Consider the following 27,605-nt stretch of genomic DNA (forward strand, 5'->3'; position numbering starts at 1 on the left):
TCAGGAGAATTGCTTGAACCCGGGAGACAGAGGTTGTGGTGAGCCAAGATCGCGCCATTGCACTCCAGCCTGGGCAACAAGAGCGAAATTCCATCTCAAAAAAAAAAAATCTTATCACTCAAAAATTCTAGAGTTGTACAGATTATTTTCACACACTTAGCAATCTATTCTTCTCCATTAGTCAAAATTTAAACAACTGTTATTTGAAAATTAGAGTTATGTTTCAAAAGCTTATCAATTTAGGCAGTTCATTTTTGTTATGATGAAGTATTCAGAATTTGGAAGTTTTTGGTTTGTTGGTTTGTTTTTTAGGTAACTAATCAAAAATGGTTTTTGTTACATCCAGTTAATATTACATTGAACTCAATTAAGATTGGAGTATTGGTGAGCATTTATTATTTGAGTCATCTTTATCATTCTTCATGCTTAGTAAAATGTTTGAAATCATGACAGACTCATTTTTCCTTTATCAGATGCATACTTCTACTGGAGGAGGGTTCTGTGACTGTGGAGACACAGAGGCATGGAAAACTGGCCCTTTTTGTGTAAATCATGAACCTGGAAGAGCAGGTACTATAAAAGAGGTAAGAATGCTATTTTGTTAAAAATTGTTAACTATTTTAAGTTTGCTGAAATTAGATAAGAATAACTGTTATGTGTATAGATTCCAGTTAGAACCCTGATATTTTTATTCTCATATTTAGGTGTAAGGAGGTTTTTTTTCCAGCTCCAAAGAAGTTAAGGATTTGGTAATGTCTCTAAAGAGAGAATGAATTTACAATGAAAAGATGAATTCAGAATATGTTTTGTTAAGCAATCAACTTGATACATAAGAGTACACAGGTCGGGCGCTATGGCTCACGCCTGTGATCCCAGCACTTTGGGAGGCTGAGACGGCGGATCACCTGAGGTCAGGAGTTTGAGACCAGCCTGGCCAACATGATGAAACCCTGTCTCTACTAAAAATACAAAAATTAGCCAGGTGTGGTGGCACACACCTGTAATCCCAGCTACTTGGGGGGACTGAGGCACGAGAATCACTTGAACCTGGGAGGTGGAGGTTGCAGTGAGCCAAGATCATGCTACTGCACTCCATCCTGGGCGACAGAGTGAGACTCTATCTCAAAAATGAAAATAGTACACAACATATAAGCCTAAATGAACAAAAGGAAGTAATTATTGATAGATAAGAGTAGCATATAGTGAATTAGAAGAGTAGAGCTGATATATAAATTCAGTAATTGCTTTTCTTAAAGAAAATGTCAATTAGATTAAATAGATACATCCCAGTCAAGGAAATAAAGAAGTTTGAGCAAGCCCAGATATAGACAATTAGAAATGAGAATAGGGAAATAACCATAGAATCACAGATACAGAAGGAATCACGAGGATTATAAAATACTCTTTTAATGATTTTGTGCAATTACACTTGAAAATGGATTATCTTATCAGATAGTATAGAGTGCAATATTTTTATTAGAAAGCAGAGAGAAAACTTGGTCAGTTACATTGAAGAAATTCAGAAAATTGTCGCAAGAAAGTACTTGCCCCAGAATGCCATGTTCAGAAGTTTTACAGATGAATGATTTCACAACTTCAAGGAATAAATAGTTTTTGCGCTCTTTAAACTGTTGTGGATATCCCTAAAGCAGCAAACACCTGTAGGGCACATATGTTGATCTTTTAAGTACCATTCCGCTCTTACAGCAATAACACTTGTCAGAAATACCTGGTTCCAGGTCTGGGTCAGGGAAAGTATAAGGCAAGCTCATGCAAAAGAACGTAGGACCCAGCTTGAAAAGGTTCACATTGACCTTACTTGGATAATTGAAGCATCAAAAGAAAAAACAATAAATAACCAATATAATTGATTGAATCACATTGAATATATAAAAATCCGTGAGTTCCTAATGAAACCTAAATGAGAGCTAGATGAAGTAAAACCTGTTGGTCACAATGACAAGTAGCTGTACTATCAATTTCTTACTATTAAAATTGGTAAAGGGAATGAAGTAAGCACTTATCCTGCCTTTTCAATAAGAATTGTATTTCATAGTAACCAAGTATCTCTAGTTCATTAGGAAAAGCTTTTCTTTCTAGAGAAATGCTAGTTAATAGACAAGGAATGATAGAACTAGAAAAATCAACATTTTGTCAACCATAAGGAAATATTTGATTCAGACAAGGATGCTAAAATTCTTAAGACTTAGGTCGATGAGGAACAATATTTACATTTACATACTTCTAAATTATTGATTATTTGCTAGTCATAAGGGGAAAAAACCGAAACTTTACAATGGGGTTATCATACTGTCATCACCTGAAATCAGTCATTAATGTTAACATCATCATTAATAATGAAGTGATATGGCATAATAAGCCTTTTTTTTTGAGACAGAGTCGCCCAGGCTGGAGTGCAGTGGTGTGATCTCGGCTCATTGTAACCTCTACCTCCTGGGTTCAAGCAGTTCTCATGTCTCAGCTTCCCGAGTAGCTGGGATTATAGGCGTACGCCACCACATCCGGCTAATTTTACATTTTTAGTAGAGATGGAGTTTCATCATGTTGGCCAGGCCGATTTGAACTCCTGGATTCAAGTGATTCACCTGCCTTGGCCTCCCAAAGTGCTGGGATTACAGGTGTGCACCACCACGCCCTGCCAGCATAATAAGCTTTTCATGTGATATACAATGAAGTACATAGTTTTAACATTTGAAAACCAGTCAATGTAATACACCATATAAATATAATAAAAACCACATTATCATCTCAGTAGATGTAGCAAAAACATTTGACAAAATCCAGTACCCTTTCATGATAAAAATATTTCAACAAACTTGGAAGGGAACTTCCTCAACCTGATAAAGGACATCTATGAGAAACTCACAGTTAATACCATAGTTAATGCTGAAACAGTGGATGTTTTCCCCCGAAGTCAGAAACAAGACAAGGATGTCTGCTTTTGCCATATCTGTTCAATATTGTATTGGAGGTTCTACCAAGGAATTTAGGGAAAAAAAAGTAGTAAAAGGCATCCACGTTGGAAAGGGAGAAGTAAAACTAGCTCTGTTTGCAGAGGACATGATTTTGTTGATACTAGTCTGTTTTATCAATTACAACCATAAAATATACACATCTTCGGCCATAAAATACACACAACTGGTGGCTCACGCCTGTAATCTCAGCACTTTGGGAGACTCAGGCAGGAGGCTTATTTGATACCAGGAGTTAGAGACCAACCTGGGCAACAGTGATTTTGTATATGAAAAATCCTAAAGAATCCATAAAGAGTCATTTTTTATTCTATTTATATGGTGTATTACATTGATTGATTTTTAGATGTTAAAACTATGTACTTCATTTTATATCGTATGAAAAGCTTATTATGGTGGCTGGGTGCAGTGGCTCATGCCTGTAATCCCAGCACTTTGGGAGGCTGAAGTGGGTGGATCACTTGAGGCCAAGAGACCCCATCTCTACAAAAATTTAAAAATTAGCTAGGTGTGGTAGCACATGCCTATAGTCCTAGTTACTCAGGAGGCTGAGGTGGGAGGGAAATACAAGTAATTTTTTTAACATTATCTTGTATCCTGCAATCTTGCTGATCTTTTTACATTATTTTTTACATCTTGGCCAGTATTTGTTGTTTTCTGCATTTTTTGTTATGGCCACCTAGGTAGTTGTGAAGTGGTATCTCATTGTGATTTGGGTTTGCATTCCCTAATGGCTTATGATATGGAGCATTCAAATGGATTTTATAACTGATTGGCTTGAACAAGCTTTTTATTAATGTTTTGTAATGAAAAGAACATTACTTTTTTGTGGGAGTCAAAAGACCCAGATTTTAGTCATGTTTCTGCTGTTTGTAAGCTCTGTGATCTTAGATGGGTTCCTTATCTTTTTTTTTTATGGTTAAGCACATGACATTGATTTATCATCTTAACTGTTTTTAAGAATATAGTTCAGTAGTGTAGATATAGAGTTCAGTAGTATTAAGTATATTCACATTGTTGTGTAACAGATCTTAAGAACTTTTTCATCTTGTGACACTGAAACTCTATACCCACTAAACAACCTTCTGCCTACCGCCAGCCTTTGTCAACCACCTTTCTACTGCTTCTATGATTATGACTACTTTAGATACTTCATATGAGCAGAATCATATAGTATTTGTCCCTCTGTGACTGGCTGGGTTCCATTTCTTTTCAATGTCATTAATACCTGTTCTGCCTTAGAGAGAGCCATGAGGATCTGGGGAAACAAGTCGTGAGAAAAGTCTTTGTAAGCTATAAGGGATAAACAGTTGTTACATGATATCATCATAATGAGCTACTCAGAAAGGCAGGTAGGAGCATTCATAAGAGAGTATATCACTAATGGGGAGACTCCATGGTTCTGCCTCCTTTCTGTTATCAGTAACACCAACTTGGCCACAAGGGATTAAGCTAAACTGATCTAAATATGTAGCAACCCTCTTGAGCTCAACTTGAATTCATTCCTGGACGATGTTGTAATGAATTCAGCAAAGTGATTATTTTAACTTAATATTACCTTCCTTATCCATTTATTTGTATACAATCTTGACTAGTATGTTTTTCTCGGCTTTTTTATAGAATTCACGCTGTCCATTGAATGAAGAGGTAATTGCCCAAGCCAGGAAAATATTTCCTTCAGTGATAAAATACGTCGTAGAAATGACTATATGGGAAGAGGAAAAAGAACTGCCTCCTGAACTCCAGATAAGGTGGGGAAAACTGTCAAACGGAACAAGTTTTAGTGATGGTTATTTGTATTGCAAAATGTGTGTTTGATAATTGTTTTTGTTATTTACTGCCTAATTATCATTATGAAAAATTCTTAGTGACTTACCTCTTGGGAATATTTCAAAATGTCCGTTTGTGTGAGCTACTTTGCTAGGCACCATCCAGAAGCTAAGGCAAAAGAGTAGTCTATCAGGAGCTTTGAATTTTTAGGAAAAAAAAAATCAACATTTTTAGGGTCTTGTTCTAAATGATTTATAAGGACCTAGCAGCCTCTCATCCCACTAGGTAAGTAAATTGCCCAGTTTGATCCTGGCCTAGACTAATGTCCAGTTTCCTCAGGAGGTTCGTTAACAAAGATAGGGACTTTGGAACAGTGTATCTCCCTTTAGCCCAGGTTTTTAGCTCTTGTCCTGATCAAGGAAAGTTTGATGGGAATGAGGAAATGGCCCTTTCCCCTGTGCCTTGGTGGTGTCTAGGATTATTGAAATTATAGGGATGTAGCTTTTTTTTTTTTTTTTAGCTAGAACTCAGCAATTTCTGGTAGCCATAAGTCTTTCAGTGACAGTAATATTTGCTCTTAATTTACAAATGCAAAGAGGAATTCTGGACCTGATATGAAGATAACTTTGAGTTGTGTGAGAATTTTTCTACCTGTGTAATATTAGGATTTTCACAAAATTGCAGCCCAAATCTAAATAGTCATTCTTTGAGTTTACTGGCTATTTTCATTTGTTTTGTTTTAAAGGGAGAAAGAAGTAAAAATTCTAATCAATAGAGACATTAAATGTACTATTTTGACTTAATTAGGCTAAAAACCACTTTTGGAAATAAATGTCATGACAAACTGCATCCACGAATATGTTAATTTCCAACAGGTGTTAATGTCAGTTAAATCTTTTAAGTAACTTTATGTTGGTAAACATAATATGAGCCATCTGCCCGTAAAAAAACAAGGATTGCTTGAGTGCCATTGTGTATGTGGGTAGCACGGGTCTTTGGGTTCACACATCTGAGTTCTAGGCCCTCTCACTGCCTGTTGGCATTGTGACCATGACATATTGGCCTTTTAACTCCTTTAGGTCTCTGTTTTCTAAAACATAAGAGGGCTGAGAAAATATGCACCTCAGAGTTTTGAGGATCAATTGAGTGCATTGTGAAAGTATATTATATATCGTTTAAAACTGGGAACATAGGCTGGGTGCGGTGGCTCACGCCTGTAATCCCAGCACTTTGGGAGGCCAGGGCAGGTGGATCACGAGGTCAGGAGATCAAGACCATCCTGGCTAGCATGGTGAAACCCTGTCTCTACTAAAAATACAAAAATTAGCTGAGCATGGTGGCGGCTGCCTCTGGTCCCAGCTGCTTGGGAGGCTGAGGCACGAGAATGGCATGAACCTGGGAGGCAGAGCTTGCAGTGAGCCGAGATTGCGCCACTGCACTCCAGCCTGGGCAACAGAGCAAGACCGTCTCAAAAAAAAAAAAAAATACTGAACATATATGTAGCCTGTGGCAGCTGTTTTTACATATCTTGTGAAATCCTCATAACACTCTTGAATGTAGATATTATGTTCTTTTTGGAGATGAAAAAGCACTGTCATCTCAGCAAGATTAAAAGATTAGGTGACCTGTCTAAGGTCCTGTTGCCAAAATGGCAGTGCTGGCGCTTAAGTCTATACTGTATACTTTTTAAAACTAACTTAAATGTACATTAATACCAGTATCACTTAAATAGAAGGTAAAAAACAAAAATAAATTCAATAAAAACTAAATGTTAATAAAATCTGTTTATCATTGCTTGCTTCAAGGTTCTAAGCCTGAGGCCTGTCTCCTTTTGTCAGAATAGGAGATAAGCAAGAGTTAAGGGTAGTATTAAAAACATACAGTCAGGCCGAGACAGGCAGATCGCCTGAGGTCAGGAGTTCGAGACCAGCTTGGCCAACATGGTGAAACCCTGTCTCTACTAAAAATACAAAAATTAGCCAGGTGTGGTGGTGGGCATCTGTAATCCCAGTTACTCGGGAGGCTGAGACAGGAGAATCGCTTAAACCCGGGAGACGGAGGTTGCAGTGAGCTAAGATTGCGCCACTGTACACCAGCCTGGGTGACAGAGTGAGATTCCATCTAAAAAAAAAAAAAACAAAACAAAAATCAAAAACATACGGTCACTGAACTGAGACTTTTGAAAGTAATATGAAAAATTGGGGGAAAAACATGGAAAAGAAAACATTTTTATCAGTTTTAAAAAGTGATGGCACTATACCACTTAAAATCAAATTCTGGGCTGGGCGTGGTGGCTCACGCTTATAATCCTGGCACTTTGGGAGGTCGAAACAGGCGGATTGCTTGAGCTCAGGAGTTTGCAACCAGCCTGGAGAAAATGGCGAAGCATCTCTACAAAAAATACAAAAGTTAGCTGGGTGTGGTGACACGTGCCTGCAGTCTCAGATACTTAGGAGGCTGAGGTGGGAGGATTGCTTGAGCCTGGAAGGGAGTGGTTGCAGTGAGTCAAGTTTGCGTCACTGTACTCCAGCCTGGGTGACAGAGTGAGACCCTGTTTCAAAAAAAAGAAAAAATCAAACTCTATATTACTTTTATGGTGTTACTTTCCCACAGGTTGGAAACTACACAGATGTTATATATTAATTTTTTTTTTTTTTTTACTTTTCCTTTATTTGTTGTAGTATTCAAATACATATGTTTTTTTTTCTAACAGGGAGAAAAATGAAAGATACTATTGTGTCCTTTTCAATGATGAACACCATTCATATGACCACGTCATATACAGCCTACAAAGAGCTCTTGACTGTGAGCTTGCAGAGGCCCAGTTGCATACCACTGCCATAGACAAAGAGGTTTGTGGTCTCCTTTTGAATTACGTTTCTGTTTTCTATCAACTTCCTGGCAGCCAGGTGTTGACTGAGCCCTTGCTCAGTATTGTGCTAGGTCTGACCATCCTCTCCATTTATTCCTTATATCCTAGGTAAATTGGTTAGAACTTCAGTTTTGTGTGTGTATCATAATTTTAAATAACTATTTATAACTTTCATCTTTTATTTTAAATAATTAGAAAGTTACTGAATTTATTTGGCAAAGCGTAGGTAAGAATGTCATCTCAACTTTAGTCTGGTCCTATAATTATTTATTGAATGAATGAATAAGTGTATGAATTATGAAAAGTTGATCATTTCTGAGGTCTTAACATGATTTATTTAAATTATTTTTAGAGTAATATAAATTCTATGGCTCAGTTTATTTAACATCCATCTAGAGCAAAATGGGTTCTTCAAGTAATATAAGTATATAAAAGGAATATTAACTTCATCCCTGCCCTTGGGTGCAGTATAATCTAGAGTAAGAAATAGCATGACATTAGTCATTTAAGTTTTTCATTTTTAATGTACTTTTTAAAAACACATGGTTTAATATAGAATTAGAATAGGTGGTTAACTTTCTCTGTGTTTCATGTGTATAGCTTATGTGATCGCAAATTATTAATGAAAGAGCAAATGAAGTCAAAAAAACAAAAGGGTACGAACAGCTAATAATAAGTAACATTTACAAAGTATTTACATATGTCAAACATGGTATACTTTATATGTAATATCTCATTTAAGCCCTATAGCCGTAAGTCAACTCTTTGATACTCATATTATTATCTCTATTTCATAAACCTGTGTTTATACCTGGAAAACTAAGAGGATCAATATCTTGGCACACCAGTAACCCATTCTGAGTACATAAGAATTCTGGTTAGAATGGCATTCTTCAAAGTTTAATGTTCACATGAATAGATCGTATTAAAAATGCAGATTCTAGGGGCCAGGTGCTGTGGCTCATGACTGTACTTCTAGCACTTTGGGAGGCTGAGGTAGGAGGATCGCTTGAGGCCAGGAGTTTGAGACCAGCCTGGCCAACATAGAGAGACTCTGTCTCTATAAAAAAACTAAAACAAAACAAAATGCAAATTCTGATTCGCTATGGGGTATGCAGTTCAGTTCTTCATTTCTAACAAGTTCCCATTCACAGTTGCTACAGAGAGAATAAAATACCTAGGAATACAGCTAAGAAGGGAAGTGAAGGACCTCTTCAAGGGGAACTACAAACCACTGCTCAACAGGACATGAACAAATGGGAAAAAACATTCCATCTTCATGGATGGGAAGAATCACCATTGTGAAAATGACCATACTGCCTAAAGTAATTTATAGGTTCAATGTTATTCCCATTAAACTACCATTAATGTTCTTCACAGAATTAGAAAAAACTATTTAAAAATTCAAATGGAACCAAAAAAGAGCCTAAATAGCCAATATAATCCTAAGCAAAAAGAACAAAGCTGGAGACATCATGCTATCTACTTTATACTACTAGTCTGTAGTAACCAAAACAGCGTGGTACTGGTACAAAAGCAGACACATAGACCAATGGAACATAATAGAGAACTCAGAAATAAGACCACACACCTAGAACCATCTGATTATTGACAAACATGACAAAAACAAGCAATGGGGAAAGGATTCCCTATTCAGTAAATGGTGCTAGGATAACTGGCTAGCCATATGCAGAAAATTGAAACTGGACCCCTTCCCTATACCTTATACAAAAATTAACTGAAGATAGATTAAAGACTTAAAGGTAAAACCCCAAACTATAAAACCCTAGAAAAAAATCTAGGCAGTACCATTCAGGACATAGGCATGGGCAAAGATTCCATGACAAAAACACCAAAAGCAATTGCAACAAAATCAAAAATTAGCAAATGGGATCTAATTAAACTAAACAGCTTCTGCATAGCAAAAGAAACTATCATCAGAGTGAACAACCTACAGAATAAGAGATTTTTGCAATTTGTCCATCTGATGAAGTTTTAGTACCCAGTCTACAAGGAACTTAAATTTACAACAAAAAAACCAACAACCTCACCAAAAAGTAGGCAAAAGACATGAACAGACACTTCTCAAAAGAAGACATACATGTAGCCATCAAACATGAAAAAAAACTCAACATCATTGATCATTAGAGAAATGCAGCCATAAAAAGGAACAAGATTATGTCCTTTGCAGGGATGTGGATGGAGCTGGAAGCCGTTATCCTTAGCAAACTAACGCAGGAAAAGAAAACCAAACACTGCGTGCTGTCATTTATAAGTGGAGCTGAATGACGAGAATACATGGCCACTCGGTGGGGAACAACACACACTGGGGCCTGTTGGGGGTATGGGGGGAGAGAGAGTATCAGGAAGAATGGCTAATGGATCCTGGGCTTAATAGCTAGGTGATGGGTTGATCTCTGCATCAGACCACCATGGCACACTTTTACCTATGTAACAAACCTGCACATCCTGCACGTGTACCCTGGAAATTAAAAGTTGGAGAAAAAAAGGAAAGGAAGAGAACAGGAAAGGAGAACCAATCAGAGGAAAAAAGAGAAAAGTGGGCAAAGGAAGAAAAGGCAAAAAGAATAGAGATAGGAAAAGAAGACAGAAAATAGTAGAAGAAAAAGAAAGTGAAATGGGGTATTTAGCAAACATTTTTTAGTTCTTCAGAATGGTACCAGATTTGGTCAGATGTCAATACCTATATTACTATTGCCACATTGTAGTTATAGGTCATAGAAGGAACTTTAAAGGTTAATCAGGCTTATGATTTTCAACTACAGTACTAGTTGTACAAAGTAAAATCTACTTGGAATGTTAGATTTTCACGACAATTATTAAATATATATTTATACCCTGTCTCATTCAGAAAACGTTAGGTGGCTGTAATCACAAAGACCTTAAAAGACAATCTTTAAATTTCCTTCTTAGGAGAAAAATGGAGCCTTTTGTTTTTGTCCTAGTAGGACCCTGTTTTATGATAAAGATGTAAGATAGGGCCGGGTGTGGTGGCTTACGCCTGTAATTCCAGCACTTTGGGAGGCTGAGGCGGGCGGATCACCTGAGGCCGGGAGACTAGTCTGGCCAACCTGGTGAAACCCCGTCTCTACTAAAAATACAAAATTAGCCGGGCATAGTGGCACATGCCTGTAATCCCAGCTACTCAGGAGGCTGAGGCAGGAGAATTGTTGGAACCTGGGAGGTGGAGGTTGCAGTGAACTGAGATTGCACCACTGCACTCCAACCTGGGCAACGGAGCGAGATTCTGTCTCCAAAAAAAAAGATGTAAGATAGGAAATAGTGAAAAACAAGTGAAATTGGCCATGCTTGTATTGAGAGCACAGTATCCCCGGTCCTCTAACTTATGCTTTTAGCACTTAGAAAGTTTGTTTCTCTGACTGCTTTGCTTGTTGGACAACTCTCATTCTTAGAAAAATTTTTTTCCTGTTTTCAGCCAAAATCTGCCTCCATGTGTTTTCAGACTAATTTCTTATAGAACAAACCAGAAAAGCTCTTCTTTTGCTTTCAGATGGCAACCCATCAAATAGTTTAAAAAAACTAATTTCTTATGTTTGGTTTCCTCTATTTTCTTCAACTGTCCTATGATAATAACCTCATACTGATCAAGCTCTATTTCATTCTCTCCACCTCCTCCCCCAGGTAAATAATAGTTTATCAAAGATTTTCTTAAAATGTGGTACTCTAAATGAGTTCACTAAACATTTATTAAAGCACTTTGAGGAAATACCAAGATGAATCAGATTGAATCTACCTTCAAAGGATTATTCTGTACTGCTCTTATGAGAGAAACAGGCATTCAAAGGCCGGGCACGGTGGCCCACGCCTGTAATCCCACCACTTTGGGCGGCTGAGACAGGCGGATCTCCTGAGGTCGGGAGTTTGAGACCAGCCTGACCAACATGGAGAAACCCCGTCTCTACTAGAAATACAAAATTAGCCGGGCATGGTGGTGCATGCCTCTAATCCCAGCTACTTGGGAGGCTGAGGCAGGAGAATCACTTGAACCCAGGAGGTGGAGGTTGCAGTGAGCTGAGGTCACACCATTGCATCCATTGCATCCAGCGTGGGCAACAATGAACGAAACTCCATCTCAAAAAATAATAATTAAAAAAAAAAAAAGAAACAGGCATTCTGAAAAAATTTAAAGATGTAATGGTGCTCTTTTTAAGTTCATATTTTTTAAAAATTAATTTTATTTTAAGAGACAGGGTCTCAGTATGTTGTCCACACTTGTCTTCAACTCCTGGGCTCAGGTGATTCACCCACCTTGGCCTCCCAAAGTGCTGGGATTACAGGTGTGAGCCACTGCACTCGGCTCCTGGGTCACATTTTTGCCGTCTTATGTACAAGGTTAATATTGCAGATTATAAGAGAAAATCTTGGTAGATATCAAGATACATTATTGTGGTAGGATTACTGTGAGCTATCATGATCATAGGACTCTGAAAAGACACATACCGGTAGGATAAACCAGTGTCCCAGGAGAAGAATTGCTTGGGAAAGCGTGGGGCTGTTCTTTGTCAGTTTTCATATGGAATGGAAAGATCTGTGTCTCCCAGTGTTTGCCCTGTCTCTTCCTAGCCTTTATTCCTGTTAGTGCTCTCCTCTGTAGTCAAAGTGGAGAAAGCCTGTAGCTACAGCTAATCTATCTACTGATAGGTTGTCTTGTGTTGGGGTCCCAAGGCTCCATAAGGTGATGGTGATTGCAAGAAAAGCTTTTTAATAAATGATTATTCAAAAGGTAAAATAGGACATGAGATCATGTTGTACACCCAATTGAGGTGAAAAATGTACTCCTTGGCTAGAAGAAACTGTTGCAGTTAGTCTGTTTTACAAACCCTTAAAGATACACCCTTGTAGTTCTGTGTTTTCAGCTATAGTATAAGGATAAAGGTAACCTATTTAGAAATCACTTGGAAAGAATTTTTTTTTTCAGAGTAGACATGCCAGCCCAAGCCTAGGAAATCAGAATTGGGAGTATGGGGAAGAGAAGAGGAAAGAAATGCCCATGTATTTTGAAAACACTGCCTCCCTTCAGTTGATCTACTCTCACCCTCGTATTTTTTGGTCGTTAAGAAAGGTTATTTTTGTTGGATTCCTGTAGTCCCAGCTACTTAGGAGGCTGAGCCTGGGAGTTCAAGGCTGTAGTGAGCTTTGATCACACCACTGCCTTCCAGCCTGAACAACAGAGTGAGACCCCATCTCCATTCAGTCAATCGATAAAATTTTTAATGGTGGTAAAATCTACATAACATAAAATTTACCATTTTAATCTTTTTCTAGGTGTACCATATACTAGTGTTAACTATCTTGTCGTGCAACAGATCTCTAGAACTTTTCCGTCTTGCAAAACTGAAACTTTATATCCATTGAATAATTCCCCCTTTTCCCCTCCCTCTATCCCCTGGCAACTACCAATTCTACTTTCTAAGAGCTTGACTATTTTAGATATCTCATACAAGTGAGATCATGCAGTATTCGTCTGTTTGTGACTGGTTTATTTCACTTAATATATATGTCCTCAAAGTTTATCCATATTTTATCAAGTATATGACATGTATATGGTATATGTGGTGTGTGTGTGTGTATATATATGTACAGTATTGTACTGTATACAGTATATATACACACACCATATTTTGTTTGCCTGTTTGTCTTGTCAGTGGACGCTTGGGTTGCTTCCACCTTCTGCTATTGTGGATAATGCTCTTATGAACACGGATACACAAAAGTCCGTTCAAGTCCTTGCTTTCAATTCTTTTGGGTACATGCCCACAAGTGGAGTTGCTGGATCATATGGGAATTCTATTTCTAATTTCTTGAGGAACCACCATTTTGTTTCTATAGCAGCTGTACCATTTTATGTATTCTCCAGCAATGCATAAGGGTTTCTCCACATCATTGTCATTACTTGTTATTATTATTATTTTTTTACAGCCAACTCATTTTTTTCCCTAGGTTATTGGGGTACAGGTGGTATTTGGTTACATGAGCAAGTTCTTTAGTGGTGATTTGTGAGATTTTGATGCACCCATCACCGCAGCAGTATACACTGCATCCTATTTGTAGTCTTTTATCCCTCTTCCCCCACCCACCCTTCCCTCAAAGTACCCAAAGTCCACTGTATCATTCTTATGCCTTTGCGTCCTCATAGCTTAGCTCCCACATGTCAGTGAGAACATATGATGTTTGTTTTTCCATTCCTGAGTTACTTCACCTAGAACAATAGTCTCCAATCTTACCCAGGTTGCTGCATATACTGTTAATTCATTCCTTTTTATGGCTGAGTAGTATTCCAGCCTGTGTGTGTGTGTGTATATATATACATATGTGTGTGTATGTGTATGTGTATGTGTATATGTGTGTGTTTGTGTATATATATCTATCACAGTTTCTTTATCCACTCTGATGGGCATTTGAGTTGGTGCCATGATTTTGCAATTGCAAATTGTAACTGCCATAAACACGTGTGCAAGTATCTTTTTCGTATAATGACTTCTTTTCCTCTGGAAAGATAGCCAGTAGTGGGACTGAGTATTTGGGGTGTCTCCCAGGTCCTGTAGGAGCAGTCCCCCTTGCTTCAGAAGGTCTGTGGGTCCTCTCTGGATTCCTGGTTTGTTCTTGCAGTCGTTCTGGAGCCAAAATTTGTGATGTGAGCCTCTGTGCGCTGCTCTGTCCATCTGAGTCGGAGCTCGGAGCTCCAATCTAGTCCTGCCTCCCATCCACCATGATCAGCAGCTAACTCCCTTGTTATTTTTTGATAGCAGCCAAAAAATATGGATGTGAGGTGGTTTTCCTCCCCACATTTGTTGAGATCCACTGCTTTAGGTTAATTGCCAGCATCACATACATACAAGCTGATTGAGCTCAAGTTTATATAACTGTTCTTGTCCTATCTGTTCTTTTAACAATCTCTTATGGCCTGGCTTTTTGTACATTTTTTTTTTTTTCTGTAATGGCAACCTTACTGGTGTAATTAGTAGTCCAAATATATTTGGGTAGTTCTTATGCTTATGTACTAAGGAGCTAAAGAGGGAATATTACAGGATGGTTAGAAGTACAGACTCTGGAGATGAAATGCTTGTCATAGATCTCTGAATCTGCTTGCTAACTTTCTGATTTGGGGACGAATTAACTTCTGTCTTATTTTTCTTTTTATCGTCTGTAAAATGGGGTATACCTTCTTCATAGGGTCATTGTAAAGGTTAAATGAGGAAGACAGTACTTCCTGACTTTTCACATGGCACACGTAGAAAATGATAAATTTTTACAGGTGGGTAAAAGAATGAGCTACAAGGAAATCCTACATAGACCTTGCATGACCGCCTCCAGGACTGGTGGAATCAGTAGTCCAGCTATACTTCCCTCTCGTTAATGGGCCACAAGTATATTATAGGATACATGTTGAAGAGCTGTGAATTCATTCATGAAAAATATTTTAAATACATAACAGAAGTTTAGAAAGCCTGAGTCGTTTCATATAAGTAGAGAGGACACTGCAGTAACTAAAGAACTGCCATTCTTGCCAGGCAAGAAACTCAGCATCTTAAATTATAGACTGTCTCTCCTACAGGTATTAACGTTTTCATACTTCATAAAGGTGTTAAACATTTGCATCTGTCTTTCAGGTATTGTTCCGGTATCTTACAACTTTTAGTCAACACGTGATTACAGCTCAGTTAAGAGCTCATTAAGTCTTTGGGCTACATATTGCTTATTGATTGTGGTTATCATTTCACTATCTAATTCTCACTTTTGTCTATAATTAGGGTCGTCGGGCTGTTAAAGCGGGAGCTTATGCTGCTTGCCAGGAAGCAAAGGAAGATATAAAGGTAACTTTATGAACTGGGGGAAAAAGAGAAGTTAAAGGCGAATGTACATTACAAAAGCCCAAGTAGAATAATTTGAGTGATGATGTCGTTGAAGTGGTTTGGGGCACCTAGATGCAGAGATTTGGAACTGGCAGGGTTATGTGATTTCTTTATTTGCAGTATGAATCCCTTAACTGAAAGCAAATTTTAAATGCTATTTTTTTGGTTTGTTCCCTTCATTTGTAGAGTCATTCAGAAAATGTCTCTCAACATCCACTTCATGTAGAAGTATTACACTCAGAGATTATGGCTCATCAGAAATTTGCTTTGCGTCTTGGTTCCTGGATGAACAAAATTATGAGCTATTCAAGTAAGCATACCTCCTGTTTTTCTTGTTTCTGATAAAATACTATGTTTTTTGTAGGCCACAAATTTTAAAATGTCATTGAGTATGAAATAAAGTTTTTCTTTTTTTTTTGGTTTATACACTTTGATTAATTTTCAGGGTTGCTTTTCAAACGTATAATATCTTAGGATATTATTTCAAGTGCATAATATCAAATAATATCTTTTTATTGGCTGTTACGTCTTTGATGTTGACAGAATTATTCTTTACCTTGAATGTGGGAGGATTAATGTTATTCTTTTCACATGTTATAGGAAATGTACTTTTAGGGAAAAATATTATAAGAATAAAAATCATGGCTGAGTACAGGGGCTCATGACTGTAATCCCAGCACTGTGGAAGGCTGAGGCGGAAGGATCGCTTGAGCCCAGGAGTTCAAGACCAACCTGAGCAACAGAGTGAGACTCATCTCTATTTAAAAAGAAAAAGAATACAAGTTGTGTAACTGTGTGACCTCTTTTGTTTGTAGGTGACTTTAGGCAGATCTTTTGCCAAGCATGCCTTAGAGAAGAACCTGACTCGGAGAATCCCTGTCTCATAAGCAGGTTAATGCTTTGGGATGCAAAGCTTTATAAAGGTAAGTAGACATTTTCTTATGCTGTTTGTCAGGAAGCAAAGGAAGATTATGACCTTAAAGTGGAGCTGTAATATCTTTTGTTTATTAAATTAGTTATTAAATCTGTAATCTTGATTGATAAGATATTACATGTGAATATAAAGTTTAACCCTTCAGTATATATTCTTTGGTGTTAAAACCCAGGGATGTTGTCTTTTAATTATAGAGTCTTTTCATTTAGTGAGAGCCAGTCAAAAAGAGTATATATGTATGTATCTATACATGTATCTATATATTCAGGTAGTAGTGCCATTACTGAGTGGCAAAAAAGATGCTGTTTTCATTGTAAAAATCTAAATGAAGAACAAAATGTAAAAGTCAAGAGAAAGGCTAAAAGCATGGAGAAGGAAAAGTACAGAGTAAGAGTACTTTTGAGTGAAATAGAAAAAGAATGAAAAGGTTGGAAGAGAATAAATTGAAGTATAAGATGAAGTGGTGGGAGGGGTGCAGATAAAGAGGGAAAAGGCAATATGTGTATGTATTTTAAATTCCAGTTATTAAATATTAATACAGTAAATACTATTTGAGGTCTGTTTGCATGTGAAATAATTTTATAATATTCTGCCACTCTAATAGGCGGAATGTTTTTGGTTTTTGCCTTGGTGATTCTCCTCATTCCCCCACCCTCCCCAAAATAATCTATAGGTGCCCGTAAGATCCTTCATGAATTGATCTTCAGCAGTTTTTTTATGGAGATGGAATACAAAAAACTCTTTGCTATGGAATTTGTGAAGGTAATTATTTATTTATTTATTTATTTATTTATTTATTTATTTTTTGGGGGACAGAGTCTCGATGTCGCCCAGGCTGGAGTGCAGTGGCGCAATCTCGGCCCACTGCAGGCTCCGCCCCCTGGGGTTCACGCCATTCTCCTGCCTCAGCCTCCCGAGTAGCTGGGACTACAGGCGCCCGCCACCTTGCCTGGCTAATTTTTTGTATTTTTAGTAGAGACGGGGTTTCACTGTGTTAGCCAGGATGGTCTCGATCTCCTGACCTCGTGATCCGCCCGCCTCGGCCTCCCAAAGTGCTGGGACCACAGGCGTGAGCCACCGCGCCCGGCCAGATAATTATTTATAAATTAGATATCAATAAATAGAAATAGGCAGTTTTTATAAATGAATTAATAGAAACAGGGATAATTATGAATCCAAAATTAAATGTTAAGATTTATTTCTTTCTCAAAAGTTTGTTCTTGGCCCTGCAGGTTGGCTCACGCCTGTAATCCCAGCACTTTGGGAGGCTGAGGTGGGTGGATCATTTGAAGTCAGGAGCTCGAGACCAGCCTGACCAACATGGAGAAACCCCATCTCTACTACAAATACAAAAATTAGCCGGGCATGGTGGCAGGTGCCTGTAGTCCCAGCTACTCAGGAGGCTGAGGGAGGAAAATCACTTGAACCTGGGAGGCGGAGGTTGCAGTGAGCCAAGATCGCGCCACTGCACTCTAGTCTGGGCAACAGAGCGAGACTCCTATCTCAAAACAAAAAAAAGTTCGTTCTCATACATTATATAAATATTTTCACAAATGTCATTTGCTAGTATAGAAACAGCATTCTTAGAGAAGAGATAGGTGGAAAATGACCTACTGACGCAGAGCAAAGGGAGGTTATCACATTCACATATGCATTCAATCTTCCTAATCATTTATTTGCCTGTTAGTAAAATTACAATAAGAATAGAGGTGACTAATTGAAAAGGATAGCGGGAAAGAAGAACAGATGTGTATGCTAAAGTGGGGGGCAGGAATTAGGTGGCCAAGAGTTCTACTTAGTTGTTGGAAGCTAAAATATAAGGCTAAAATTTATAGCTTTTTAATGTTTTATTAATCTATCATATATCTCTTACCTTACTGTATCTTTTTGTCTATCTACCAAATTAGATTGCAAGGTTATACAGATGAAGGACTCCTTTGAATCTTTTATTTTACCTTATGTAAAGGTATCCAATCATACTTGGTGATTTCGTCTGATTTTGAGTTGCAGTCAGTTCTGTAAGACTTAAGATAGATATAGGACCCAAGATGGAATTGGAAGCAGAGAAAGAAATAATGATTGTTGTAGGCAAATGACACTGCATTCCCTGGATTGTATATGCAGACTTAAAAGGAACTAAGACATTTGTTGTATGTCTTATCCTTCAGCAGTGATGGCAACTCAAGATGTTCTCTTCTAAAACTCTTTAGATATAGAATATTGGACCATATATGTGATCTGAAATGAAATTTTGTTTTCTTATACAAAAGCTAATCTCCCTACTTAGATGATTTTTTTTGTACACCATGATTACCCCTTAAACTTTGTAGGAATTCTGGAGGGTAAAGTATCTAACTTAAAGTAGGTAAATAGGTTAAGTAACCAACTTTGTGCCTTACACATAATGGATGCCTGTTATGTGACTGAGTATATTCCTATTTTTGTTCTCCCAGTATATCAGGGTTGTTTTGCAGCTGTTATGTACCAGTATGGGAAAGAAGTTATTTGCAGCCAGCATCCATTCTAAGGCTGGATTCAATCTGATTGGTTGGTTTTTCTGGGTCATATCAGTTGTTAAATACTTTGAATATATTCCCTGCCCAATACCATTAGAGTGAAAGCTGCTAAAGATTGCCCCAGATTCTGTTTGGAGAAAGGATACACTATACCATTGCAGACCTCTGTTTTTTTTGTTTGCTTGTTTGTTTGTTTGTTTTTTAACCTGTGTGTATGTTTTAATAGTTTCCACTTCTATCTCTGCTAAATTGAGTAGGTGAATTTTTACTTGATTTGTTGTTTGTTATTCGCCTTCTAAGATATTTTTGCTGATCATAATATCTTGCTTTAATAAATAGGAATTATATTACTTGACATTTTATAGATAGAAACAAACCTGCAGCAGTTATTAAAATTGGGATTTTTTAAAGGTCTTTAGTAGTGATTTATAATTGGTTCTCTACTTATATATTTCAGTATTATAAACAACTGCAGAAAGAATATATCAGTGATGATCATGACAGAAGTATCTCTATAACTGCACTTTCAGTTCAGATGTTTACTGTTCCTACTCTGGTATGTATTGATTATTCCTTTTCAGTCTTTCTAAGTAAAACTTGTTTTGCTTTGCAAGAATTCCACTTAATGTTGAATGAAATTAGAACAATGTTAGAATCACTAAGTTGGGCTATGTGAATACTTTAGTGCTACCCAAGGACTAGTTAACTAGGTGCTGCCTTGGTTCAGATGTCCTCGTCAATGCAGATGACACCTAGAGCTGGTTTCTTACTTTCTAGAGTAACTTACGAACGCTGCCTTTTCAATACCAAAAATATTTTATTTTTAAGTTATTGTTTGTAGGCAGATAGAATAAAACTAAGAAGTGGGAGGGTGTGCCTGTCAAGCATTTGGGAGAGATGGTGCTACATAGGCCTGAGAGGAGAGTGGAAGATTCTGCTTCCTTGGTATACCACTTCTTTTCTTTGTTTTTTGTTTTTTGAGACAGAGTCTTGCTGGGTTGTCCTGGCTGGAATGCAATGGGACGACCTCGGCTCACTGCAGCCTCCGCCTCCCGGGTTCAAGCGATTCTCATGCCTCAGCCACCCAAGTAGCTGGGATTACGGGCATGCACCACCACGCCTGGTTAATTTTTGTATTTTTAGTAGAGAGAGGGTTTCACCATGTTGGCCAGACTGGTCTCAAACTCCTGACCTCAGGTGATCTGCCCACCTTAGCCTCCCAAAGTGCTGGGATTACAAGTGTGAGCCACCGCACCCAGCCCTGCTTCTTTTCTTGTTTGGAATTAGATAGTTATCCAAACTTGGTTAATTGTTTCTACTTTACCTTTTCAAAAGGATGGAGAGGAGAATTTAGATTGGGGTAAGGAGGAGATTTCAGAATAGATCGTAGTGTGCTAGAAGTCATGAAGTATATCTTTGTTGTACTTGCTCATTGTGTGATTTTCTTTTTTTTTTTGAGATGAAGTCTCGCTCTGTCACTCAGGCTGGAGTGTAGTAGCACAATCTTGGCTCACTGCAACCTCCGCCTCCTGGTTCAAGTGATTCTCCTGCCTCAGCCTCCTGAATAGCTGAGATTGCAGGCATCGCCACCACACCTGGCTAATTTTTGTATTTTTTGTGGAGACGGGGTTTTGCCATGTTGACCAGGGTAGTCTCAAACTCCTGAATTCAGGTGATCCGCCTGCCTCGGCCTCCCAAAGTCCTGCGATTACAGGCATGAGCCACCACACCCAGCTTCATTGTGTGATTACTGATGATAAACATTTATCTAAATAACCTGTCTAATGGGCTTGGGGTATCCAGATAGGTGTTGTCTAGTTACTGAGGAGTAGGGAATTTTTTCTTTTAGAAAATAACTTCTTAGTGGTTGCTATTCAGTGAAACTAAGGACTATGTTTAACATTCAATAACAAACATTTATTAAAAATGACATACTGACTAATCAAATGAATGAATAAATTAAGTCCATACCACAATGAGTTAATGCTAAAGAAAATATTCTTGAAATATTCCGCAGGCTCGACATCTTATTGAAGAGCAGAATGTTATCTCTGTCATTACTGAAACTCTGCTAGAAGTTTTACCTGAGTACTTGGACAGGAACAATAAATTCAACTTCCAGGGTTATAGCCAGGACAAATTGGGAAGAGTATATGCAGTAATATGTGACCTAAAGTAAGTTGTTCAAGTCAAAAGGTGAGGGCACCTGTTAAACTTAGTGTGCTTATTTGCTCTGTCTTGTAAGTCATCCTGTGATCATTTTGGTTATCCAGAATTCTCTTTATAATGATGGCAAGTACAAAGAACTGTTACTGCCTTGTGTTAATAAATGTCTTCAGTGAAGGCTTCTTATTGAGTTGTAAAACCTGGTTAATAAAGAAGGTATTGAGGAGAGGCCTGTTACAGGAACTTGGGATCTCCTGGGGTCACCAAATGCATTGCCATTGTAATTACCATACTTTTCACTCACTTCCACTCTCACACTTTGGTTCTGTCCTTCCTATATAGTCTCTTTATGCATAGTTTCAGATAATCTATTGATGTAAATTTCTTTCTTTTTCTTTTTCTTTTTTGAGACAGGGTCTCACTGTGTTGCCCAAGCTGGAGTGCAGTGATGCAAACATGGCTCACTGAAGCCTCGAACTCCTGGGCTCCAGTGATCCTCCTGCCTCAGTCTCCCATGTAGCTGGGACCACAGGCACGTGCCATCATGCCTGGCAAATTTTTTATTGTTTTGTAGAGACGGAGTCTCACTTTTTGTTGCCCAGGCTGACTTCGAACTCCTGGGCTCAAACAATCCGTCTGCTTTGGCCTCCCATAGTGTTGGGATTACAGTCATGAGTTACTGTGGCTGGCTGTTAACGTTTTTTTAACTCCCTTTTTGCTATACAGTTGATCGTCCGTATCTGTAGGTTCCACATCTGTGGGTTCAACCAACCACAGATTGAAAATACTCCATTTTAAAAAAATTGCCGGGAGGCTGAGGCAGAAGAATCGCTTGAATGCAGGAGGTGGAGGTTGTAGTGAGCCGAGATTGTGCCACTGCACTCCAGCCTGGCAACGGAGTGAGACTCCATCTCAAAAAAAAAAAAAAAATTGCGTCTGTATCAGACCAGCCTGGACAACATAGCGAGACCTTGTTTCTACAAAAATAAAAATAAAAATTAGCCAAGTACAGCAGTGCAAGCCCGTATTCCTAGCTATTCAGGATGCAGAGGTGAGAGGATCACTTGAGCCCAGGGGTTTGAGGTTACAGTAAACTGTGATCATGCCACTGTACTCCAGCCTGGGCAACAGAGCAGGATCCTATCTCTAAAAAAATAAAATAAAGTTTAGTAAATTATTATGTTTTATCTTCAGTATAAGTGGAGATGGTAGGTAAATTCAGTAGTGAATCAATATATAGCCATTGTAATTGAAATTTGTTTCTCAGCCAAATTATGCAAAAATTACACGTTGTACAAAACAAAAACTCCTAATGGCAGTACTTAAAGTTATTGTTAGGTCAGTGAATATAGAAAAAAAATCTCTCTACCATGGCTATCATTACTGTGAAGTATTATAACTGAGTTATTTTTATACCCGGTTAAGTGGTGCATAATCACTTGTTTTATCATATTTTATGAGTCTCTGACTATAGCTAATCTCTACGGTGAATAATTTAGAGCCAGCACATCCCTAAATACCTACCCTTATAGTAGAACTTTAAGGTGTCTGGTTTGGAAGGCAACTTTAAATCTTCTGATGCTTACAATTCCTCCCCTGTATCCCAACCTGAATATAGATATCTCCAGTGACCATGGGAAGGGAAAATTAACACCTGTTCTGCAGGTACTGTGTAATTCACTCTCATAAGAATCCTGTGAGATTTATTAGTAACTGCTATGTGCCAAGGAGCTTTGCTTATCTTACCTGATTATATTCTTGGACCATTCTTAGAAGGTACTTGTTATAATCTTACTTTGTAAATTGTAAATATTTGCCTCAGGTCACAAATCTAGCAAGTGGCGGAACTGAGATTTGATTATAAACACTGTTTATCTGTAAAACTCATGTTCCTTTCTCTATGTCATATAGCCTCACAGGATACATAAACAGCAACACAAAATCTACTCTGAAACCTGGCCTAACACACCAGTCACTAAAACTCTTTATTTAGCAAATAATTCGAGTTCATTGCTTTCTCAGTCTCTAATTGTAGAAATTCTGTAGTCACATCTTACTCTTTCCCTACATATTTATTTACTAATTTCCCCTGAAACCTTGTTTTTAAATTAGTTAGCGATAACCACATTTAATGTATTTTCTTTCCAGGATAAAGTCTAAATTCTGTCAGAATTTGTAGGTCTTCATAGTTTAGCTTTATGTTTATCTGACTGTACCTCAGCATGAAATAAGTTTGTTGGTACTGGTAGGTACTCTGTTCAGCCTGCGTTAGGAAATTTTCATTCTCTCAAAGCAGCGCATTCCAACTTTGAATAGCTTCTTCCAAATATTAGAAAGTTTCCTATTGTATATTGAACTCTTGTCTTTTTTTGTAGCTTTTGTTTTCTGGTTCTAGTTCTCTCTTTGTCCATCCAGAACAACTTCAATTCTCGTTTAACTTGAAGAAGTATTTAAAGGCAGCAGTTGTATCTGCCAGGTCTTTTCTACATTGAGTTGCATTTATTTCTTTAACTGGTCGCATTTCATGTTGGTTAAAATTCCTTCTAAATCATTGTCCTTCTCTACTGAACCTGTTCCAGGTGCATGTATACCATTTATGTGCCAAGAAATGAACACAGTACTCCAACTGAGATCTACCTAGTAAAACATAGAAGGGAGGGATTGCTACCTCTCTTATTCTAAAAAATTTATGTCGATTACTTTAGTTTTGTCACTTGCTCTTTGGGAGGTATCTCATGGGGTACTTCGTTTCTCAGTTGCTAATTTATTGTGGAAATGCGACTTAGAAAAGAGATGCAGTTGAACCTTGGTGCTATTGAGGAACAATATTATTCTTTTATTACTCCAACCTGTTCCTTTGTTCCATTTCCAGAAAGTGTAGCACGCTCTCAAACCAAATCACTCCCTTACTGTCTCACCCTGTCCACAATTTTCTCCCTCTTTTCCCATTGCTTTTGCCACCTATTTTTATCTACAGACTTCTTTTCCTTCCCTTCCTTACCCTTTTGTTTGTTCCAATCCCTTATGTCTTCTTTACTTGGTAAGTCATCTATAGAGGTCGCTCATTAGCTATGTGAGATTGGTAGAAACCAAAAATGTAAATTCTCTTCTAGATCAGCGCTTCTCAGATTTTAATGTGAATGCAAATCATCTGGGGAGCTGCTTTTTAAATTTTTATTTAACTTTTATTTTGAGTTCAGGGGTACATATGCAGGCTTGTTACACAGGTAAACTTGTGTCATGGGGGTTTGTTGTTAAGATTATTTTGTCACCCAAGTATTAAGCCTCGTACCCATTAGCTATTTTTCCTGATCCTCTCCCTCCTCCCAACCTCAATCCTCTGATAGACCCCAGTGTGTATTGTTCCCCTCTATGTGTCCATGTGTTCTCATCATTTAGTTCCCACTTGTAAGTGAGAACATGCAGTATTTGGTTTTCTGTTTCTGCGTTAGTTTGTTAAGGATAATGGCCTCCAGCTCCATCCACGTTCCCAGAAAAGACGTGGTCTCATTCTTTTTCTGGCTGCAGAGCATTCCATGGTGTATATGTACCAAATTTTCTTTATCCAGTCTATCACTGATGGGCATTTAGGTTGATTCCAAGTCTTTGCTATTGTGAATGCTGCAATGAATGTATGTGTGCATGTGTCTTTATAATAGAACAATTTATATTCCTTTGGGTGAATACCCGGTAATGAAATTGCCGGGTTGAATGATATTTCTGTTTTTAGGTCTTCAAGGAATTGTCACACTGTCTTCCATAATGCTTGAATTAATTTATGCTCCTACCAACAGTGTGTGAGCATTTATTTTTCCCTGCAACCTCCCCAGCATCTGTGACTTTTTACTTTTTAATAGTAGCCATTGTGACTGGTGTGAGATAGTATCTCATTGTGGTTTTGATTTGCATTTCTCTAATGATCAGTGATGTTGAGCTTTATTTCATGTGATTGTTGGCAGCATGTATGTCTTCTTTTGAAAAGTGTCTGTTCTGTTCCTATCCTTTGCTCCCCCGACCCGCTTTTTTTTTTTTTTTTTTTTTTTGAGATGGAGTCTGGCTCTGTCGCCCAGGCTGGAATGCAGTAGCGCTATCTCGGCTCACTGCAACCTCAGTCTCCTGGGTTCAAGTGATTCTCCTGCCTCAGCCTCCCGAGTAGCTGGGGCTACAGGCACATGCTGTCATGCCTGGCTAATTTTTCGTAATTTAGTGGAGATATTTTAGTGGAGACAGGGTTTTACCGTGTTGCCCAGGGTGGTCTTGAACTCCTGAGCTCAGGCAGTCTGCCCACTTTGGCCTCCCAAAATGCTGGGATTACAGGTGTGAGCCACTGCACCCGGCCTCACTTACTAATTTTTTTTTTTTTTTGTAAATTTATTTATGTTCCCTATAGATGCTGGCTATTAGGCCTTTGTCAGATGCATAGTTTGCAAAAATTTTCTCCCATTCTGTTGGTTGTCTCTTCACTCTGTTGATAGTTTCCTTTGCTGTGCAGAAGCCTATCATCTGGGGAGCTTCCTTAAATTCAGATTCTGGGGCTGATTGTGTTGGCTCATGTGCTTTGGAAGGCTGAGGCAGGAGGATTGCTTGAGGCCAGGACGTTGCAACCAGCCTGGGCAACATGGTGAGACTTTGTCTCTACAAAAAATAAAATTAGCCACTTTGGTGGCATGCGCCTGTAGTCTTACCTACTGAGGAGGCTGAGGCAGGAGGATTACTCGAGCCCGAGAGTTTGAAATTGCGGTGAGCTATGATTGCACCAGTGCACTCCAACCTGGGCAACAGAGTAAGGCCAAGTTTTAAAAGAAACAGGGGCAGGGGTGCTTCTTATTCAGCAGATCTGATTAGAGCCCAAGATGTTGCATCTCTAAAGAGCACCCAGGTGAGGCTGGTGCTGCTGGTTAGTGGACCACACTTTGAGTAGTAGTGCTCTAGAAAGCAACGAAACATGAATGCCATTTGTTCAGTGTGATAGATTTTAAACTTTAATCTTTTTTATCTTTTACTTTAAAAGAAAGATTTACATGGTAATTAGTGCATTTGAATTAAACCTTTGATAAGTTTCTTAGATGATTGTATTTTTAATGTACATCTGCATGTTAATAGGTATCTAAAGAGTGAGAAAAATTAAACCACAATCCTATCTTTACAGTTCAAAAAAAATGTATTTTCTTTGTTGCTTTGTCTTTATGTACCTACATTACTTCTTTTTTTGTGTGTCGTTCTGTCGCCCAGGCTGGAGTGCAGTGTCGCGATCTCAGCTCACTGCAAGCTCTGCCTCCTGGGTTCACGCTGTTCTCCTGCTTCAGCCTTCCAAGTAGCTGGGACTACAGGCGCCCGCCACCACGCCCAGCTAATTTTTTGTATTTTTAGTAGAGATGGGGTTTCACCGTGTTAGCCAGGATGGTCTCAATCTCCTGACCTCGTGATCTGCCTGCCTCAGCCTCCTAAAGTGCTGGGATTACAGGCATGAGCCATACATTACTTCTTTTATACATTATTTTAGTGTTTAACATTGAATTTCTGTCTACTGTATGTATCTGTTTTTCCCACTATACTATGAACTTCAGGACAGGTGTGTCCATGTTTATGTTCCCAATACCTGCAATATAACAGGAATTTATTTTCATTGGTCAAGTATAAAATAGTGTTTTATACTTGTTAATAATTACTTCCTGATAACTCATTTCATGATAAACATTGTTCCCATTGTATATGAAACCAGTCATTGTCTTTACAGCCAAAAGAAATATTAATCATACAAATTATAGGCTAAAATGAGTTTATCTCTTGAAACTAGTACATCCTGATGTGCAAGTCAAGATGACAGGTGCTTACATCCTTCTTCCAAGTTCTGGGTTATGAAAAACTGGAGGTAGAAAATCTGTTCCAAATCTCCTGAGGCTGAAAGAATTTCAGCTGGCCCTTTGGCTGATGGGTGCGAACAGTTCTAGGGAATCTCTACTGTGGTTGTCCAGAGTTAGCTGTGGCAGGCTTGGTCCGTTCTAGGTTCACTTAATCAGACTAACCTCTGAGAATGTAGTGTGTGAAGTCAGGTTTAGCTTGATATGTGCCTCTTCTAGAGCATTCATGTTTTACTGGTTGTATTTAAAATAAGGCAGAATAAATAATTCTAGCTCTACTCAGAGCTTCTAATTATTGTGAGAAATTAGAATCCATAATTTTTATAAATCAACATTGTCTATAACCCTGAGAACCTTAAAATTATCTCAAAATAGAGAAGTGAAATATTTCTTTCTTTCTTGAAACGATAGGTATATCCTGATCAGCAAACCCACAATATGGACAGAAAGATTAAGAATGCAGTTCCTTGAAGGTTTTCGATCTTTTTTGAAGATTCTTACCTGTATGCAGGTATGATCATTTTGCTGTACATCAGTAAGAGAAATTTGTTTTTAAAAATTGAACCACAGTCTTTTTAAAGCAGATTTTGGTTTTAAT

At 38.2% G+C, this 27,605-nt stretch overlaps 1 protein-coding gene across 4 annotated transcripts in view; it reads left to right on the forward strand.

Annotated features, from left to right (window-relative positions):
• The window catches only part of UBR1 (ubiquitin protein ligase E3 component n-recognin 1), a 161,079-nt gene that overhangs the window by 36,105 nt on the left and 97,369 nt on the right, over window positions 1-27,605 (forward strand). For all 4 annotated transcript variants that reach the window (XR_009209698.1, XM_032175696.2, XM_058427577.1 and 1 more), the window contains 10 exons: window positions 474-584; window positions 4,614-4,744; window positions 7,477-7,615; window positions 15,429-15,491; window positions 15,717-15,840; window positions 16,346-16,453; window positions 17,138-17,226; window positions 19,438-19,536; window positions 20,998-21,155; window positions 27,419-27,518. Coding sequence is in view for 3 of the 4 variants with exons in the window: in XM_032175696.2 (XP_032031587.1) it covers window positions 474-584; window positions 4,614-4,744; window positions 7,477-7,615; window positions 15,429-15,491; window positions 15,717-15,840; window positions 16,346-16,453; window positions 17,138-17,226; window positions 19,438-19,536; window positions 20,998-21,155; window positions 27,419-27,518 (1,122 nt within the window). In the remaining variant the exon portion in view is untranslated. The remainder of the gene's footprint in view (window positions 1-473; window positions 585-4,613; window positions 4,745-7,476; window positions 7,616-15,428; window positions 15,492-15,716; window positions 15,841-16,345; window positions 16,454-17,137; window positions 17,227-19,437; window positions 19,537-20,997; window positions 21,156-27,418; window positions 27,519-27,605) is intronic.

This window comes from Hylobates moloch, unplaced genomic scaffold (genome assembly GCF_009828535.3).
Source record: "Hylobates moloch isolate HMO894 unplaced genomic scaffold, HMol_V3 SCAFFOLD_14, whole genome shotgun sequence".
NCBI classification, from domain to species: Eukaryota; Metazoa; Chordata; class Mammalia; order Primates; family Hylobatidae; genus Hylobates; species Hylobates moloch.